The sequence below is a fragment of the Halichoerus grypus genome, chromosome 15 (genome assembly GCF_964656455.1).
Source record: "Halichoerus grypus chromosome 15, mHalGry1.hap1.1, whole genome shotgun sequence".
NCBI lineage: Eukaryota > Metazoa > Chordata > Mammalia > Carnivora > Phocidae > Halichoerus > Halichoerus grypus.
Genome location: NC_135726.1, coordinates 17,849,975 through 17,868,526, shown reverse-complemented (window position 1 = coordinate 17,868,526; position 18,552 = coordinate 17,849,975). Strand labels below are relative to the sequence as shown.

Genomic DNA, 18,552 nt, shown 5'->3' with positions numbered 1-18,552 from the left:
AAACCCCAAGCCAAGCAGAGGGCAGCTCAGATTTTGTCCCATCTGCTTTGGATATCATTGCCCAGAGGTGAGTGCCCAGAACGCCCAGCCTCCATTGCCCACAGAGCCAGGCCCAGTTGGGTTGGAGTATAGACTTAGAGTTACGAAAGTAGGCAATGGGAGTCTGAGTTTGAGGGATTTGTGCTCTGGGATTTCTCACCCCTCAGACATCTGCAAGGCATCTCTAAGCCTCCTGCTTCCTCTCTCACCACACACACACACCTTCACATTGTTTTCAAGTCCCAGGAAATCTTAACTGTTGGGGCAGTTTCTGCTTCTCACTTTGGGGGAGAGAGGCCTTGCCCATTGCAGAACTAGCCCTTTAGCCCTGAGACCTCTGGTGGTATAAGCCTGGTGGCAAGGTAGCAACCAGAAGCTAGAACCAAACCCAGGTCTTGGGCTGGTGCCCTGTTAGGGGTTTCAGGATTGGTGAGGGCACCACAGTTATGCCTGACCTGCACTCCCCCTTCCTTCCTGCACTATGGATGGAGGCCAAGGACTCCTCAGACCCCCACAAGTTGTCGGGCTACACTGAGCACAGGACTGGATGATGTACTGTTTTTAGAAGGCCACAAATTCAGGAGATTTCAGTGGGACTGATTTAGGATGCTGTGTGTTTGGAGTGGGGGTTGGGAGAGAGGTAGGTGCCTGCTGCCTCTTACACCACCCTGTATAAAATCTGCAATACAGCTTCTTCCATGTACCTGTGCCTGAAATTTCTGCAATAAAGAGGTGTTTGTAAACTCTGGTTTCTTTCTTCCTGCCTGAGGGTGTCAGGCCTGGGTGGGCAGGGGATGCTGGGGCACATTAACAATGTGATGTTTGTGGTTTGACCATCTCCCCTTGCAATTCCTCGGCTTATGATTCCCCTGAGACCTTGGGTTGCCCTGCCCCATTTCCCCAAGGGGAAACCTAGGCTCGTACCAATTCAGCTTCTTCCTTGGTAGGGTCTTAGGGACTGTAACCTGGGCGGCTGAGTTGATCCAGTTCCAGGTCCATCATGAGCCCATGTTCTGGGAATGGACATAGACTGGGCAGGATATCCTGAGCCGAATAGGGGTTTGGGCGGTCCAGTACGTGGACATATGCTCTACCTCAGCCCTGAGGAACACCCGTTACCCAAGGGGTCCAGGAGCCCCGAAGCTTCCGCCCCCCAGCCCGGAACCTTTCTTCTCCACCCTGCGCAGGTTCCGGGAGCCGGCGTTCCGGCGGGCCGGAAGTGGAGGCGGTTGGTGGGGCCGGTGGGGTACACGGACGCGGCGCGGGCGGCGGTTTGCTGGCTGCGGGTGGACGGAGTCGAGTGACCGGTGTCCTGGTGTCTGGTCCCGGCAGGGCTGTGCGCGGCTGCACCGTGCGCGTCGGCAGCGAAACGAACGCGGCGCGGACGAGGCGCCCGCGGCTGGGCCCATGGCCTCCTCCTGCGCGAGCATCGACATCGAGGACGCCACGCAGCACCTGCGGGACATCCTCAAGCTGGACCGGCCCGCGGGGGGTGAGCCGGGAGAGCGGGGGTGGGCCTTTGGCGAGCGGGCAGAAGGGCGGCGCGGACCTCAGGGTCCGCAGGTCCCTCAGGACCCATACCGCATCTTCCTGGCTGATGAGGTAAGACGAGGGTTGGAGCAGTAAATTCCTGAGCGTGCCCCACAAGGGTGCAGATCCCTTCTCATCCCGGTGCCGGGCCGTTCTGCCTCGTCCTTCAGCGTCTCTGCTGAAGGTGAGGTTCCTTCTTTCAATCCGCAGGGGCTCCTTCGTGTCCTGGCTCCAAGGTCTGAAGTGTTCCTGGGACTAGCTCAGGTTCCCCATCCTTATGCCATATAGTTCAGAGGCCTGGTCTGGGCCCTGTATACCGAGTTCTGGGTCTAGACCTAAGCACTGTGCTGAGGAGCCACTGGTCACCCTCTGCAACTTGCCCTTCACTCTGGAATACAGACTCCAGGCCTGCTGTTCTAAAATTGATTTTCAGGAGGCAGGTGACCACCCCCGTTCTATGTCCTTTCCGGGATTAAAGCAAATCACAGACTGCACGCCCTGATTGTATTAGGCTACAAACATCTGCAAACCCTAGTTTATATTTCCATTCATTTAGACTTTACATGGGCTTGCAGTGATACCTCAGAGCTGCTCCTGCCCTCAAAGAGCCCCCAGGACATAGAGAACTAATGAGGTTGTAACATAATGCTGTTGTCAATGAAAAAAAAAAAAAAGGAGTAATTTGGTACTGTGATGGAGACAGGGTACTGAGGTTGGGGCTGGAGAGTGCCTGAGAACAGATTTGAGAGAGAAGACAATGTTCAGGCTAGGTGTTAATAATATGAACAGGTGATTCGGTGTCAGGAATGGCACTCTGCAAAGAAGAAATAGCATGTGTGAAGGCACCAGTTTCCTGACAGGTTTAGGGACCTGTGAAAAGTTGTAGTGGTTGAAAGACCAGCTGGTGATGGTGGTGTGGGGTATGCAGTGGCCACACCTGAGAATTGGTGTTTCTTCAAACCCTGTTCTTAAACTTGCTGGGAGGCCCAAACTAGCTGCTTTTGAAAGCAGGCACTGGTGCTCACACTGGGTGGGTTTAGCTACCCCTTGCCACCTGGGGAAAATCCGTCTGCTGCCTGAAACCACTGAGCACTTTGCCCCACACCTGGAGTCTCTGCTCCCTTTACTTGTGAGCTTGGCTTAGACCTCTCATGCTCATCAGCTCTGTGAAGACTAGAATGCTCAAAGGTTTGGTAGAGTCTGGCATGGCCAATATTTTGCAGGTTGTTTGTCCTCATGGTAGCCTGCCTGGGAGGGAGAGTGGCCAGCTTACCCCTGAGCAGCTGAAGTGGCTCTGATCCAAGTGAAGTGGCCTGGAGGTTTTCCACTTAATTCCTTATATGTTGATTGGTACTTAATTGCCCCATTTGCCAAATAGCTCTTTTTTGTCTCCTCTGGAGGCACTGGAGGACCATGTCAGATGCCAGACTATTTTATGACTAGAAACTTGCCATGTTTTTCTGTGTGGAGCCCTAGTCTCCTTGTCACCTGGGAGTTTTAGGGTGGTATCTGAGCCGGTGAGGGTGCTTGAAATAGCCAACGGCAAGCAACTGAAATGCTGCCTTTCCTGACTACACACCTTATCCTAGAGTTTCTCTCCATTGTCCAGCTCCTTCGTGTCCATTCCTTCTGAGGTTACCTGCCCAAGGTGGCTTCTTCTGAGCCATTTCTTTGAGGGGCTGGTTTCTTTCTTTCTTACTCCTACATCTTATCAGTGTCCTTTCATGCCTTGGGAGCCCATCTTCCCTTCTCTACCATCTGCCACTGTCTTGGTCTAGGACCTGGTATCTCTTACCTGGATTCTTAACTATCCTACATGCTGCTTTAGAGCAGTCGTTCTTCTGGCCATAGCAGACCATGTCACCTTCCCGTTTAAAACTCTGTGTGGCTCTCAATGCCACAGGGAGAATTTAAGCACCCAAGCTTCATATCTGAGACTTCCGTGGCTTGTCTTTCCTCCATCTTTCCTATGTTTGTGTGTTCCAGCCACACTGGCTCTGATGGACCTCCTTTTATGAAGTCTGTCCTGACCCTTCCCATGCTTTCCCTCAAGTACAGAGTCCCTCTGTGCTAATCTGGGCCTAAATATTAATTGGCTTCACAGGGTTCTTGATGGCTTTACTCCAAAGACATGCATGTCTTGGGTCCTTGCAGACATTGTGTCAACCATCAGTGTTTATGGAACAAAAGATGAACCAAGGGTACTCCTCCACACTGACATGGCTCCCTGTTTTGTTTTGTTTTGTTTTTTAAGATTTTATTTATTTATTTGACAGAGAGAGCACAAGCAGGGGGAACCGCAGAGGGAGAGGGAGAAGCAGGCTCCCCACTGAGCAGGGGACCCTGGGATCCTGACCTGAGCCAAAGGCAGACGCTTAACTGACTGACCCCCCAGGTGTCCCGAGGACCTCATGGTTCTTAAATGAAGTTCTGCAGGAGGAGAGGCCAGTGGGCAGGTGGAACAACCTCAACAGAGTGGACCTTTCTGTCCCCAGGTCCCAGTGCAGAGAGCCAGCGGCCATCTAATGCCTACAATGGGGATCTCAATGGGCTTCTTGTCCCAGACCCCCTCTGCTCAGGTGATGGTACTTCAGCAAACAAGCCTGGTCTCCGGGCCATGCCACCTATTAACCTTCAGGAAAAGCAGGTCATGTGAGTGTCTGGGAAATGGCAATGGTGGTGTTGGGGTCCTTGGGGTGGTGTACCTAACCACATTATATTTGTACTAGGATGAGGGGCAAGGACAAGCTCAAGAGCTTGGGCTGGATCTGAAGTTTGGGCTTCCATTTTAGCATGGAAATAGGCCCATTACTAAGGAGGGAGGTGAGCAAAGGGAGCTGTGGGTATGGGGACTAGTGGACCAGGCAGAGTTGAGCATCTGGACTTGACACCTTCACCAGAGTGGTTGTATTCTCTCCCCCTTCCAACCCTGCCCATTGAGACTTTGCGAGAACAGGAGTCAAGCTTGTGCACCCCTCCCCCTAGCTGCCTCACAGGAGATGACAGCTCTACATGCATCGGGATTTTGGCCAAGGAGGTGGAGATTGTGGCTAGCAGTGACTCTAGCATCTCAAGCAAAGCACGGGGCAGCAACAAGGTGGGCACCACGACGTTGTGGCATGTATGGTGGATGCGGGCACATTAAGCCTCTCCCTCCTCTCCCATGCTGCCAGTTACTGTGACGATCACCTTGACAGGTAGTGTGCCTCAGTCTCAGGAAGCCAGGGTTAGCGGCCAAATCTCTGTGGGAATCTGGCCCCAAGAGTTGTGAATAGGTGGCTGGGCTCACACATGTGGCTCTCGTATCCCCAGGGATGCTGGAGATCAACTGGGCCCTGATAAATCTACACTAGCCCTCAGCCTCTACGACCTTCTTCATCCTTTGTTCTCAGGTGAAAATCCAGCCTGTGGCCAAGTATGACTGGGAACAGAAATATTACTATGGCAACCTGATAGCTGTGTCCAACTCCTTCTTGGCCTATGCCATTCGGGGTGAGTAGGGGCAGGAGAGAGGAGGGAGGTGTTCTGCTAGAAGCCCCAGAGATGCAGATCCAGTGTCAGACCACTCAGCCCACTCAGCTCTTAGGGTGCAATAGAAAGCTTGTCTGTCCTGCCTCCACCTCTGACAGGCCTTGGGGAGCTGAGGGGAAAACTGAGCTTGAGACTGGTAGTGGCAAAGAGGCAGGCAAGGGCAGGGCTTCTCTGCTACTGCCCGGGCCTGGATACTTCCTCAGGACCTCCCGCTCTTCTGATTCCAGCTGCCAACAACGGCTCGGCGATGGTGCGGGTGATCAGTGTCAGCACTTCAGAGCGGACCCTGCTCAAGGGCTTCACAGGCAGTGTGGCTGATCTGGCCTTTGCACACCTCAATTCCTCACAGCTGGCCTGCCTGGATGAGGCAGGCAACCTGTTCGTGTGGCGCTTGGCTCTGGTTAATGGCAAAATTCAGTATCCTTTCTCTGGGGCGGGATGGGGGCTACCAGACAAACCTCATCATCCACCTGTTTAGCCCTTAACACCGTGCTCAGAGAAGAGATCTTGGTCCACATCCAGCAGCCAGAGGGCACACCACTGAACCACTTCCGCAGGATCATCTGGTGCCCCTTCATCCCGGAGGAGAGTGAGGACTGCTGTGAGGAGGGCAGCCCCACGGTGGCCCTGTTGCACGAGGACCGGGTGAGGGAACCAGGCATGGGGGGAGAGAAGGGTTCAGAGAAGCCGTGGTGTGGGCAGGGGCTGAACACTCACCTTGTACCCTCCAGGCTGAGGTGTGGGATCTGGACATGCTCCGCGCCAACCACAGCACCTGGCCTGTGCGTGTCAGCCAAATCAAGCAAGGCTTCATCGTGGTAAAAGGCCACAGCACCGTAAGCCTGCCACTGACTGCCCCCCTGCCCTCCCCCGTTTCCTTACGCCCCTCATCTCTTCCTTGAACCTTCAGCTGCGCAGGCGGCTTTACTGGCACTTTGCCCATGGGAACTCTGAACACAAAGTGACCCTTACCTGTAGAGTGCACACCTAACCTGCTGCACCCTGCGAGGCTGGTCTTCTCTACGGCCCCTCATGTAGTGAGGCTTTCATGCAGACATACACATCCACTGTGGGTCAGCTCAGCTGACTGCCATCCTCACCGGAGAGGGGCTTGCTCCCACCACTAGTCAGGTGGCAAAGCAAGGCTCTTTGGGTTCTTCCCAGTGCCTGAGTGAAGGGGCCCTCTCACCTGATGGGACTGTCCTGGCTACTGCAAGCCATGATGGCTTTGTCAAGTTCTGGCAGATCTACATTGAGGGGCAGGATGAGCCAAGGTAAGGCAGGGCCTGAGGGACCAAGACCCCCCCGCCCCCAGGTGAGGACAAGATCATCCACTCATGTCCCTTGTCTGCCTCCTTGCAGGTGTCTGCATGAATGGAAACCTCATGATGGGCGGTCCCTTTCCTGCCTCCTGTTCTGTGACAACCACAAGAAACAGGACCCTGAGTGAGTGAGTGGGCAGGCAGGCGGGTGGAGGGCTGGACCTTGGTTCTCCAGTAGGGGGCCCAGCCAGCTATTCGATGCCTTGCTGCTTTGCAGAGTCCCTTTCTGGAGGTTCCTCATCACAGGTGCTGACCAGAATCGGGAGCTCAAGATGTGGTGCACGGTGTCCTGGACCTGCCTCCAGACCATTCGGTAAGCAGACGCTGAGCAGGGGCAGCAGGGTGACAGATTGGGCTCTTTCCACTTTCTGTCTCATTAATCCTGCCTCCCCGGCCCCACAGCTTCTCCCCAGATATCTTCAGCTCAGTGAGTGTGCCCCCCAGCCTCAAGGTTTGTCTGGACCTCTCAGCAGAATACCTTATTCTCAGCGACGTGCAACGGAAGGTAGGCTCTCGTGGGGACAGCCTGGGCAGAGCTGGTATCGTCAGGGAGGCAGGGGTGTTGGGCACAGCCTCAGCACTCACAGCCTCTGAGCCCAGCTGTGAGTGTACTGTGTGTGCAGGTCCTCTACGTGATGGAACTGCTGCAGAACCAGGAGGAAGGCCGTGCCTGCTTCAGCTCCATCTCTGAGTTCCTGCTCACCCATCCTGTGCTGAGCTTCGGTATCCAGGTTGTGAGTCGCTGCCGACTGCGGCACACTGAGGTTCTGCCTGCCGAGGAGGAGAATGACAGCCTAGGGGCTGGTGAGCTGCTCAGGGTCAGGGAACATGTTTGTCTGTAGCGAAGTGTGGAGGCATAGAGGGCCAGGGCTTAGTTGCCCGCGCTGTCTTCGTAGATGGGACCCACGGAGCTGGTGCCATGGAGTCTGCAGCCGGTGTGCTCATCAAACTCTTTTGTGTGCATACTAAGTGAGTGTGTTGGGGAATCTGACCTGTGCCCTGTCTGTGCCCCTCCCCACCCTACTGATGTTGGCCTCTTTGAGCTCTCTCCCATGCTCACCCTCCTCTGCCTGTAGGGCCTTGCAGGATGTGCAGATCCGTTTCCAGCCGCAGTTGAACCCTGATGTGGTGGCCCCACTCCCCACCCACACTGCCCATGAGGACTTCAGTGAGTGAGGTGTAAGAGGGAGGCAGGTTAGACTGACCAGGGTCTGAGATCTGACTCAAGTGGCAGCTTTCCCCACAGCATTTGGAGAGTCTCGACCTGAACTGGGCTCTGACGGCCTGGGGTCATCTACCCAAGGCTCCCAGCCCGACCCCCGACGCATAGTGGAGCTGCCTGCGCCCGCTGACTTCCTCAGTCTGAGCAGTGAGACCAAGCCCAAGCTGATGACACCTGACGCCTTCATGACACCTAGCGCCTCCCTGCAGCAGGTGTGCTGGGGGAGGGGTGTGGGGCGCAGGGCAGGGGGCCCCCGGACCGCCCCACGTGCAGGGCGCAGCCTTACTCTCCTGCATCTCCCCAGATCGCTGCGTCCCCCAGCAGCTCCAGCTCCAGCTCCAGCCCCAGCTCCTCCTCTCTTACAGCTGTGTCTGCCATGAGCAGCGCCTCAGCTGTGGACCCGTCCTTGCCCAGGTGAAGCGACGGTCAGAGTTGGGGGATGGCGGGGGCTGGTGCCAGGTGATGCCAAGCTCTGGCTGCTACACCTCCGCCTTCCTGCCAGCAGGCCGCCTGAGGAGCTGACCTTGAGCCCCAAGCTGCAGCTGGATGGCAGTCTGGCGCTGAGCAGCAGCAGCGGCCTGCAAGCAAGCCCACGCAGCCTCTTGCCCAGCCTGCTCCCAGCGCCAGCTGACAAACTGACTCCCAAAGCACCTGGGCAGGTGTGTGTGTGGGTGTGTATGAAGTGCAGGGTGGCAGGTATGTGGTAGTGGGAAGCTTGGTGGCACTTTCCGCCCACAGCACCTGAGGTCTTTCCCTGAGGTCATCCCAGCCTCCCCTGTTCCCTGGAAGGCAGCTTCTCAGCCTGTATCCATCCCCACCTCCTCTCCTCCTGGGCTGTGGGAGTTTTGACCTGCATCCCCCTTCTCCACTGTCCCGTCGCTGCAGACGTCAGGCCTCTTCTGTGTGCCCCCCACCCCCACACCCCACCACCTAAGCCCCATCTTTGCTCCGCCTCAGGTGCCTACTGCTGCCTCTGCACTGTCCCTGGAGCTACAGGAAGTGGAGCCCCTGGGGCTACCCCAGGCTTCTCCCAGCCGCACCCGCTCCCCTGATGTTATCTCCTCAGCTTCCACTGCCCTGTCCCAGGACATCCCTGAGATCGCCTCTGAGGCCCTGTCCCGTGGTTTTGTCTCCTCTGCTCCTGAGGGTCTTGAGCCAGACAGTATGGCCTCAGCTGCCTCAGCGCTACACCTGCTGTCCCCACGGCCCCGGCCAGGGCCCGAGCTTGGCTCCCAGCTTGGCCTGGATGGAGGCCCTGGGGATGGGGATCGGCATAGTACCCCTTCCCTTTTGGAGGCAGCATTGACCCAGGAGGCCACAGCGCCAGACAGTCAGGTCTGGCCTACGGCACCAGACATTACTCGTGAGACCTGCAGCAGCCTAGCAGAGAGGTGAGGAACCTGGGAGGGGAACATGTGCTGGTGGGAGGGGTTTCAGGTAGAGTCACCCGCTGTTGAGTTGGCCTGTTCCTTCAGTCCCAGGAATGGCCTCCAGGAGAAGCACAAGAGCCTGGCCTTCCACCGCCCACCTTATCACCTGCTGCAGCAGCATGACAGCCAGGACGCCAGTGCTGAGCAAAGGTGGGTGCCACCCTACACTGTTCCTCTCATGAGGGAGGGCCCGCAAGTGGGTCGGGGCTGATTTTTCTCCCTCCCCTTTTCACAGTGACCATGACGATGAGGTGGCTAGCCTTGCCTCTGCTGCAGGGGGCTTTGGCGCCAAAGTTCCCCCTCCACGGCTACCGGCCAAGGACTGGAAGACCAAGGGTTCTCCTCGAGCCTCACCCAAGCTTAAGAGAAAGGGCAAGAAAGATGACGGGTAGGGGGTGGGGTCCTGTGGCCTGGGAGAGGGATGGTCTTCCGGCTGCCCTGCGTGACATGGCCTGAGGTGCTTCTTGTCCATGGCAGGGATTCGGCTGTGGGATCCCGGCTCATGGAGCACCAGGTAAGTGAAGTAACGGCCTTTCTATTTCTGGGACTTCTCCCTGTGAGGATGGGGGAGAGCTCTGGGCCATTCCCTGGTCTGGTGCGTGGGAATGTATGGGGCAGGCATCACCTGCCTGTCGGTGCTCTTGGCAGGTGGCAGAAGCTCCTGAGGACTGGCCAGCACTGATCTGGCAACAGCAGAGGGAGCTGGCAGAGCTGCGGCACAGCCAGGAAGAATTGCTGCGGCGTCTTTGCAGCCAGCTTGAAGGCCTGCAGAGCACCGTCACGGGCCACGTAGAACGCGCCCTGGAGTCACGGCATGAGCAGGAGCGTATCCTTACGGGTCATGGCCCGGCATGGCATAGGGGTGGGGACGGCAGCAGCATTCTTGGCCCAGGAAGGGATGTGGGACCTGCCCCAGGCCTATTCCTTAGCTACAGTGCAGAGCGGCGGCTGGAGCGGGCACTGGCTGAGGGGCAGCAGCGGGGTGGGCAGCTGCAGGAGCAGCTGACCCAACAACTGTCCCAGGCACTGTCTTCGGCTGTAGCTGGGCGGCTGGAGCGCAGCCTGCGGGATGAGATCAAGAAGACGGTGCCTCCGTGTGAGCTGGGCGTGGAGACTTCTGGGTGGGCCAGGTGGGAGTGGGGCTTCCTGTCTGCCAAGCTGCCTTTTGTGGCTCCACCTATTCCTCTTGGTCCTGCCACAGGTGTCTCCAGGAGCCTGGAGCCAGTGACAGGCCAGCTGAGCAGCTCAGTGGCCACCAAGCTCACAGCCGTGGAGGGTAGCATGAAAGAGAGTATCTCCAAGCTGCTAAAGTCCAAGGTGCTATAGGGCCCGAGATGCGGGAGGTTGGTGGTTGGTGGGCCTGGTCATGCCAACTTGGGCTTAGCCTTTCAACTCAGACCTCCCTCTACCCCCAGAACCTGACAGATGCCATTGCCCGAGCAGCTGCAGACACGTTACAGGGGCCGATGCAGGCCGCCTACCGTGAAGCCTTCCAGAGTGTGGTGCTGCCGGCCTTTGAGAAGAGCTGCCAGGCCATGTTCCAGCAGATCAATGATAGCTTCCGACTGGGCACGCAAGAGTGTGAGTGGGGTCATATGCCTCACGGTGGGAGGGGCTGCCCCTCTCTCCCCTACCATCCCTCTCATGGCCTCTGTGGTCGCCTCCCAGACTTGCAGCAGCTGGAGAGCCACATGAAGAGCCGGAAGGCGCGAGAACAGGAGGCACGGGAGCCTGTGTTGGCCCAGCTGCGGGGCCTGGTCAGCACACTGCAGGGCGCCACTGAGCAGATGGCGGCCACCGTGTCCAGCAGTGTCCGGGCTGAAGTGCAGCACCAGCTGCACGTGGCTGTGGGCAGGTGTGTGGTATTGGGCAGGGTATTGGGCAAGGTGCCGGGTTTGGAAAGCGCCAGACCAGACTTCCTGTCTACCTCATCTCCCTCACTTCCCTTTGCAGCCTGCAGGAATCCATTTTAGCACAGGTACAGCGCATCGTTAAGGGCGAGGTGAGTGTAGCCCTCAAGGAGCAGCAGGCCGCCGTGACATCTAGCATCATGCAGGCCATGCGTTCAGCTGCTGGCACGCCTGTCCCCGCTGCCCACCTCGACTGCCAGGCCCAGCAAGCCCATATCCTGCAGCTGCTGCAGCAGGGCCACCTCAATCAGGCCTTCCAGCAGGTATGCCAGGCAGTAGGTCCAGGTAGGGTCAGGCGTCTCCTGACAGGGCCCACACACCATATCCTACCTGCCAGGCTCTGGGTGGTCTGGCCCCAGTACACTGTTCTTGGTTCTCTTTGGCTTCAGGCCATTTCCCCTTCTTTCCCCTCTGCCTGGACCCTTTCGAAATTTCTACCTCTGCCTACCTTGCTTCATGACCACTCCTCTCAGGAAACCTTTCCTGATCCCCCAGAGTAACAACACAGTTCTCTAGTACTGTCTCTGGGCTCCTGAGCATCCCCCCTCTGGAGCCCTCAGTACCCTCCTCTGGTCATCCTCACCCGAACCACATGGCCAGACAAGCAGGTATTCCGTTCTGACCTGAACTATAAACACTCTTCTCTCCCTAGGCCCTGACAGCTGCTGACCTGAACCTGGTGCTGTATGTGTGTGAAACTGTGGACCCAGGGCAGGTTTTTGGGCAGCCACCCTGCCCACTCTCCCAGCCTGTGCTCCTTTCCCTCATCCAGCAGCTGGCCTCTGACCTTGGTACTCGAACTGACCTCAAGCTCAGGTGAGTGGACTCAGGGATCAGGAGACAGGCTGGGGTGAAGGTGGAGGAGCAGTCCAAGCAGAGGCTCCTGCCTGACTCTGCTTCCTAATTTTTTCCACCAATCTCCTCTGTCCCCATCCATCTCCAACTTTGAGCCCCCTGCTTTGTCAGCAGTCCTTCTGGGCCTCAGTGCCACCAGGGGGCGCTCCCATCTGCTGGAGCCCACCTTTATCCTGTCCCTTTCTTCCACCACAGCTACCTGGAAGAGGCTGTGATGCACCTGGACCACAGTGACCCCATCACTCGGGACCACATGGGCTCCGTCATGGCCCAGGTGCGCCAGAAGCTCTTCCAGTTCCTGCAGGCTGAGCCACACAACTCACTTGGCAAAGTGGCCCGGCGTCTCAGCCTCATGCTGCACGGCCTTGTAACCCCTAGCCTCCCTTAGCTAAGCCTGCCTTGCCCAGGGGTGGGGAGGCACTGAAGGCCAGCAGACAGGCCTAGGGCAAAAGCAGGGTCATGTCTACTCTTTTACCTGCTCAGGCTCCCACCTCGGGGGTGTTTGAGGGGAGAGCACTGGCTGTGGTCTATAGGCTGTGGTAACCAGCAGGTTTAGGCTGGGCCCAGGGTGGGTATTGTGCCTTCTTGGGTTCTGCCATGCCTGGAGCATGACCCCTGAGATTGTGACACCACTTGAGTTGAATTTTCCATGTTCCTTTTTACCTCCGATTTGGATCTTTTTGTTTTTGAAAAACACTGAGAAATTCAATTAAATGCTTTTGGAATAAAACGGAGTATGTGTGTGCTTTTGGTGTACCTTTGATAAGGACCTTTGTTCTCTCTCCCCTCTCTCTTCCCTTTGTGGAGCTCTGTCTAGGCTAACCCAGGTGCCTGGACACCCACCCTCATCTGCACAGCTGCCTTCCCAGATCCCCTCTCCATCTCTGAGACAAGGGCCCTGGGGTCAGCTCTGCAGTTGCCTGTGTCCCCAGCTCTTCTCTCTGGGGTCCCTCCCCTCCTTCCCGGTCTGGGTACTGGGGCGGGGCCGCCAGCTGGCCTTGGGCCCCGCCCCTGGCTCCCATCCAATCACAATCCCTTCTTCCGGGGGCTGGGCCGAAGGGCTGAGCTTCCAAGCTGCTTCCAAGCTGCTAGCTCCAGCACTAGGCTCCCAGCCGGGGATGATGCGGGGATGATGCACAGCTATTGCTCCTGTCAGCACCGCCAGAGACTGCCCCGACCTTCCGGTGTGCTGGGGCTGTTGCTGCTCTTGCTACCACTTGGTGAGTGCGGGAGTGCTGGACCCAGCTTAGCGGCTGGGCGGCACACCCTCTCCCCAGTCTGGGTATAGGGCGTGTGAGAGCTGAGGCCCAGCCTTCCTGAACCCTGGGAACCAGGCTGGAGAGGAGGTGCGAGGGCTTCAGGGAGGGGATAATACGTGCCAGTGGCTTCAGGATGCAAAATGGGCATGAACTGACCCCCCTAGTCAAGGGGAAAGGACCCCAAAATTCCACATTGCCCATTCTGGTAAAGGGAGACCTAGGCTCTTGTGAGACCCCCTAGACCAGCCGTGGGACCCCTGAGGCCCTCTCTTAGGGTCTGATCTGGATTCTGGCCCCACCTATCCTGCTCTACCTGGCTGAGAACACCTGTCTTTGGGGATGGGGTGGGATAGCCAAGTAAGCTTGTCCAGCCTGCAGGACAGTTAAGGGAGCCTGTAGCCCTGGACCCTGCCCCTCTTCTCTGTGTCCTGACTCCTTCACTTGGACCATCCTCACCTGACCTGTCACCCTAGAAGCTCAGAGAAAGAGCCAACCCCTTGGGACAAGACACCTCCTTCCCCCCCGCTCTCCACATATCCTGTCCGGGTTGTGCCCAGAGGGGAGCCAGTGCAGGTGGATCCCCAGACATGCCCGTTGGTTCCCGTGGGTGCCTCTGTTTCACGCTGAGTCACGTCCCCCAAGCATACCAAGGTAAACAAGCCCCCGGGGGCTTGGCCATGAAGGGGGGCGGGGCGGCTCGTCCTATCAAACACTCTCCACCCCCACCCCTAGTCCTTGCATCTCCCCTGGCAGCAGCTGCAACGGGCCGAGGGGGCTGTGACACCATATACCAGGGCTTCGCGGAGTGTCTCATCCGCTTGGGGGACGGCATGGGTCTTGGAGGCGAGCTGGAAACTGTCTGCAGGTAAGAGCAGGTGTGAAGACAGCCACCTAACTGTGGGACCCCCCACCACCCTGGGGCCTGAACCTTTCCCTTCCCATTACAAAAACCTCTTTGCCCCACCAAATTATCCTAACCCCAAGCCTTTAACAGGTCTTGGAATGACTTTCACATCTGTGCCTCCCGAGTCCTGTTGCACTGCCCAGAGGAGGCCGCCGCTGTGTGGGAGTCACTACAGCAAGAAGCTCGCCGGGCCGCGCACCCGGATAACTTGCATGCTCTGTGCGGCACCCCTGCGCGTATTAGGGAGCATGGCACAGGCCCTGAGACCAACCAGGAGACGCTGCAGGCAAGAGCATCTGCACCCACCCCCACCCCGACACCCCCGCTGCTGGCGGCTGCTCTGGCGCTCGCCTGCCTCCTGGGGCCTCTGGCCTAGCCAGTCTGGTGGAGTAGCAGCACCCCTGCCTCCTACTGGGGCTCTGCAGAGTGCTCTTGGCTTTCATTAAAGGTATTTATGTTTGTACTAAGCTCTTTCCTTTCTTCTGGCCAGAGCCAGCCCCGCTTGGTTGGGGCGGAGCCTCCAGAAGCTGATCCCCAGGGATGGATGGGCGGGGCCCATGGCCACCGGGGCCCATGGCCACCACAAGGGACTCAATCTTTCTACTTACAGACACTCATTTCCCAGGGCTGGCTGTGCAGTTTTCCATTGTGTGCAGGTTCCAGGAGCTCTGGTGGTGACCCGAAATCTTCCGGAATGCACAGCCTTCCTCTGTTCTCCTGGGCTGGCATTTCTACCTCCTGCCTGCCCCTCCTATTCTGGCCCCATGGGCATGTGAGGGGGTGAAGTGTCCCACCCCGCCCCCACCCCCCTTGAGCCAGTTCACCACCATCCCCAGGTTTGTTCTGGCCTCCACGTTCCTGCCATCTCTGCTAACTACCATCTTGGCCTTCGAGACAGACTAAGTGCTTTTTCTTCTCCCTCTCCGGGGTCCTGGTCTATCTGAGGGGAACCTGTTCCAGAAGGTGGGGAGTCCATGTTGGGGTCTATATTCAAGTCCCTGAGGTGACCTGGAGCTGCAGAAACTGGGGTCCTGATGAGGGTTCCTCTGGCCTCTGCTGTACCTTGTTCTTTGAGAAGAGGTATGCACTGTGAAGTCGATAATCCCAGAAGACTTTCTGGAAGCATGGAATGAGTATGTGGTGTGTGAGGAAACCCTGTTCATCCTGGTGGAGAAGAGCAAGAATCTGCATGGGCAGAATCCTGAGGGAAGGAGGAGTCCTCAGAGAGGGTGAAACCCTCTCTCAATCAGTTCTCCACCACCACCTCTAGGACCTTACCCCAAGCCACCACCCCATGACTTGTGTGGGCAGTGCCATGGCCTCACTGACTTCTGCTCTCATTCCCTCTGCTTTATCCCCCCCCCTTTTTTTTAAATTTAGAACCGATTCTGATGTTAAAGCTCCTTTTCATTGTCTATGAGGCCCTGCATAAGCCAGCTCTGCCCACAGTTGATTCAGTCCACTCCTGCGACTCCCCTCTGTCTGAGCATGGAGCAGGAATCTACCTACTCAACAGTCCTTGGCATCAGGGGAGGCTTCAGGGAAGGCATGTGATGGGGGGTGATAGAGGAGGTCAGGATGTGAGACTTACAGGTGGTGGAGGAGAGATGGGGCTGAGTTGGAGAGGGCTTTACAAGAGGAGCGCAAAGGAATCAGGGTAGGAATCTAGAGCTTAGCAGACTAGGTTTACACTAAAACCCCCCATGCTGGGGGGTACTGCCTCCAGGACAGAATCAGGCCTAATTGAACCCTTGTTTGGCTCCAGGGTGACAGGTGCCTCCAGAGACCTCCATCCTCGTGTATAGGAGCCTACTTCATCCATTCTTCCCAAACACCGTCCCATTCCAGTTAGCTCAGATACCTCAGTCAACTCTCTCTGCCCTACCTTTGTTCCTCTGCTTCATTCACCTGTACTTTTATCTCCACTTCTATCTCCCAACCAGTCATTTTTTTTTTTAAAGATCTGGGTTTATTTATTTATTTTTTAAAAGATTTTATTTATTTATTTGACAGAGAGAGATACAGCAAGAGAGGGAACACAAGCAGGGGGAGTGGGAGAGGGAGAAGCAGGCTTCCTGCTGAGCAGGGAGCCCCATGTGGGGCTCGATCCCAGGACCCCGGGATCATGACCTGAGCCAAAGGCAGAAGCTTAATGACTGAGCCACCCAGGTGCCCCTTCCAACCAGTCATTACCCATCTTCTCATATCACCTAAAGGAGAAAGCTCAGGAGAAAATCCCTCCCACATCTGCCCCACTTTGACCACCAGAATTTTCCAAAAGGAAAGGCCAGGCTTTTATCCCTTTGGGTCTTTTTTTTTTTTTTTTGATATTTTATTTATTTATTTGACAGAGAGAGAGAGTGCACAAGCAGGGGGAGCAGCAGAGGGAGAGGGAGAAGCAGGCTCTGCTGAGCAGGGAGCCCAACGGACGCGGGGCTCGATCCCAGGACTCCGGAATCAGACCAGAGTGGAAGGCAGACGCTTAACTGACTGAGCTACCCAGCCCTTCCCCGCTTTGGGTCTTTGTACATTTATTCTCTGTACTCAGAATGCCCTTCCCTATATCCTCCTGGTGAACTCCTTTTCTTGCTCAGTATCACTTCCTTCCTAATCCTGACTCCAAACCTGAATCAGAAGCCTCCTACAGGTCCACACAGCTCCCCAGTTGTCTTCTCAGTACTGATAACACTGGCTTACTACTGTCTGGGTCCAGGTCAGAATTCTCCACTCTGGACTCCCCAAGCATCCTCTTTATGTCTCTAGCACACAACTTAGGGCTGGGTATAAAGAGTACACTTGTAGAAGTGTGTGGAATCAAAGACAGAAACTCTAAGCCCAACATAGAAAGTATTATAGTCAGTAAGAGCTTGGATTGAGAATGACAGCATGGAGGATGTGTCATTTGGGGCAGCCCCCTTACCTAGCTTGGGCATACTTTGGGAAGGATGATGCTGGGAATCCAGACCCTGAAAGTCTTCTCACAGCCCCTCTTGGTGGGTGGCCAGGAGCAGCCTGCTTCCAGGAGCAGGGGCTCAACTGCTTTGGCCAGCCATCAGGGGGATTACCATCCTCCTGCTGTGACCTACTTTACCCTGGTTTTTGCTAAGTCCCTGCTCTTCCCTGGAATTGATCGACCTGGAGTGTGTGCATGGGGGTGGGGACAGAATCTGCTTTCTGGCCAGGGGCTTAAAAGCTTTGTATCTTTTATCCCAGAACTGGAGGAGAGGGGTGGGCTGATAGCCAGACTGGGCCCTGGACACATCTGCCCAGGCCAGAGCATAATGGTGATGGTGTGTCTCACATTTACAGCTCTGTGGACATGGAATAGCTTATTGCTCAGGGGAGAGACTGGGCGCTGAATGTCCTGAACCCAGTCCCTCTGCATCAACATACCTCTTCATCTCAGGACCCTGTGTTCTTTGCCAGAGTCCAGACCAGCATCTGCCAGTAGCAAGGGCTCAATAAATACTTGTTGGATTTGCTGAATGTCTGTAAAATTGGGGTGTTGTGTGTGAGTTTCTAAGCCCCACCAACCCTAGAATTCTATATTACTTTTAACCTTCACAACAACTCTGTGGGGTCAGGATTATGATCCCCATAAAACATAAGAAAAATGAGGCTTGAGGAGAAGAGATGTCTTGCCTAAGGTTACACAGCTGTGAAAGTGTCAGAGCTTGGGATATGATCCCAGGTTTGTTTGACCCCAAAGTCATGCCCTTAATCACTAGACTTTTGGAAGTGACTTTTTTTTTGGGGGGGGAGGTGGGGGAGCAACGATTTTTAAAGGTGTTTTTTAATTCTTAATTTTTTAAAATTTAAGTTCAATTAACCAACACACAGTACATCATTAGTTTCAGATGTAGTGTTCAACAATTCATCAGTTGCGTATAACACCCAGTGCTCATCACATCATGTGCCCTCCTAATGCCCATCACCCGGTTACTCTGCCCCACCCACCTCCCAAAGGTGTTTTTTTTAAATAAAATTTTTTATGAAACTCTGCTATGTAAAACAGACCATGATGTTTTATTACTTTTAATTTATTTTTAGGTTTAAAGTATAACATTAGCTTATAAGTCAATTAAAAATAATTTCATGTATGAAGTAAATAATATTTTAACAAATGAACCGACAGAAATGAGGTAGATGGAAGGAGGTTAGAATGCCCTTATTACCTCCGGCATCTACTTTTTCCCCCTGTAATTTGGGTTTATTGTAAAGTAGTGAGATAATTCTGATCTTCTAGAGATGTCTTAATGGTAACAATTTTTTTTTAATCTACTTGATTTGCAGTCTCAGAATACACTTAAATTCAATAACGAATTAAAACAAAACAAAATTAGTTTAAAACAAAAAACCGTTACTCCGATGTTAGCCCAAGACTAACTTCACCTTCACTGATCCTCAAGTTAACCATTTGCAACTCCACTGTGATGCAGGCCAAATTTAACACTTCTGAGGGCCTCAATTATTTTAATTGCAGTAAAAAAAAGTGATTTGCTAATGAAATTTAAATCGATCCTTTGCGGAGGCACTTCCAAAAACTTCCG

At 55.3% G+C, this 18,552-nt stretch overlaps 2 protein-coding genes across 5 annotated transcripts; both read left to right on the top strand.

The window, feature by feature from the left end:
* Positions 1 to 1,253: 1,253 nt before the first annotated feature.
* Positions 1,254 to 12,569, top strand: EDC4 (enhancer of mRNA decapping 4). Of its 3 annotated transcripts, none has more exons than XM_036115008.2 (29): positions 1,254 to 1,531; positions 4,065 to 4,221; positions 4,555 to 4,666; positions 4,962 to 5,061; positions 5,328 to 5,517; positions 5,598 to 5,745; positions 5,832 to 5,936; positions 6,265 to 6,374; positions 6,463 to 6,546; positions 6,640 to 6,735; positions 6,825 to 6,927; positions 7,046 to 7,226; positions 7,319 to 7,391; positions 7,499 to 7,590; positions 7,669 to 7,856; positions 7,949 to 8,058; positions 8,150 to 8,303; positions 8,602 to 9,035; positions 9,120 to 9,224; positions 9,310 to 9,462; positions 9,552 to 9,588; positions 9,723 to 9,900; positions 10,015 to 10,170; positions 10,276 to 10,391; positions 10,490 to 10,655; positions 10,743 to 10,929; positions 11,028 to 11,247; positions 11,637 to 11,800; positions 12,035 to 12,569. In XM_036115008.2, exons 1-29 carry the CDS (start codon positions 1,447 to 1,449, stop codon positions 12,225 to 12,227), a joined length of 4,197 nt encoding a protein of 1,398 aa, XP_035970901.1. In that variant the 5' UTR covers positions 1,254 to 1,446; the 3' UTR covers positions 12,228 to 12,569. The 3 variants fall into 3 exon arrangements, with proteins under 3 accessions (XP_035970901.1, XP_035970900.1, XP_077919251.1); XM_036115007.2 differs by having other exon boundaries at positions 8,147 to 8,303; XM_078063125.1 differs by having other exon boundaries at positions 9,723 to 10,170.
* A 91-nt stretch (positions 12,570 to 12,660) lies between these two features.
* NRN1L (neuritin 1 like) lies at positions 12,661 to 14,469 on the top strand. Of its 2 annotated transcripts, none has more exons than XM_036115012.1 (3): positions 12,661 to 13,059; positions 13,852 to 13,963; positions 14,093 to 14,469. In XM_036115012.1, exons 1-3 carry the CDS (start codon positions 12,969 to 12,971, stop codon positions 14,376 to 14,378), a joined length of 489 nt encoding a protein of 162 aa, XP_035970905.1. In that variant the 5' UTR covers positions 12,661 to 12,968; the 3' UTR covers positions 14,379 to 14,469. The 2 variants fall into 2 exon arrangements, with proteins under 2 accessions (XP_035970905.1, XP_035970903.1); XM_036115010.1 differs by having other exon boundaries at positions 13,831 to 13,963.
* Positions 14,470 to 18,552: the final 4,083 nt, after the last annotated feature.

Bases quoted from the DNA above. Each gene is read 5' to 3' on its own strand.
- NRN1L (XM_036115010.1), top strand. From the start codon at position 12,969: ATGATGCACAGCTATTGCTCCTGTCAGCACCGCCAGAGACTGCCCCGA. The intron at 13,060-13,830 runs GTGAGTGCGGGA...CCCCACCCCTAG, and splicing joins GCTGCTCTTGCTACCACTTG to TCCTTGCATCTCCCCTGGCA. The intron at 13,964-14,092 runs GTAAGAGCAGGT...AGCCTTTAACAG, and splicing joins GAGCTGGAAACTGTCTGCAG to GTCTTGGAATGACTTTCACA.
- EDC4 (XM_078063125.1), top strand. From the start codon at position 1,447: ATGGCCTCCTCCTGCGCGAGCATCGACATCGAGGACGCCACGCAGCAC. The intron at 4,667-4,961 runs GTGGGCACCACG...CTTTGTTCTCAG, and splicing joins AAGCACGGGGCAGCAACAAG to GTGAAAATCCAGCCTGTGGC. The intron at 8,059-8,149 runs GTGAAGCGACGG...TCCTGCCAGCAG, and splicing joins GTGGACCCGTCCTTGCCCAG to GCCGCCTGAGGAGCTGACCT.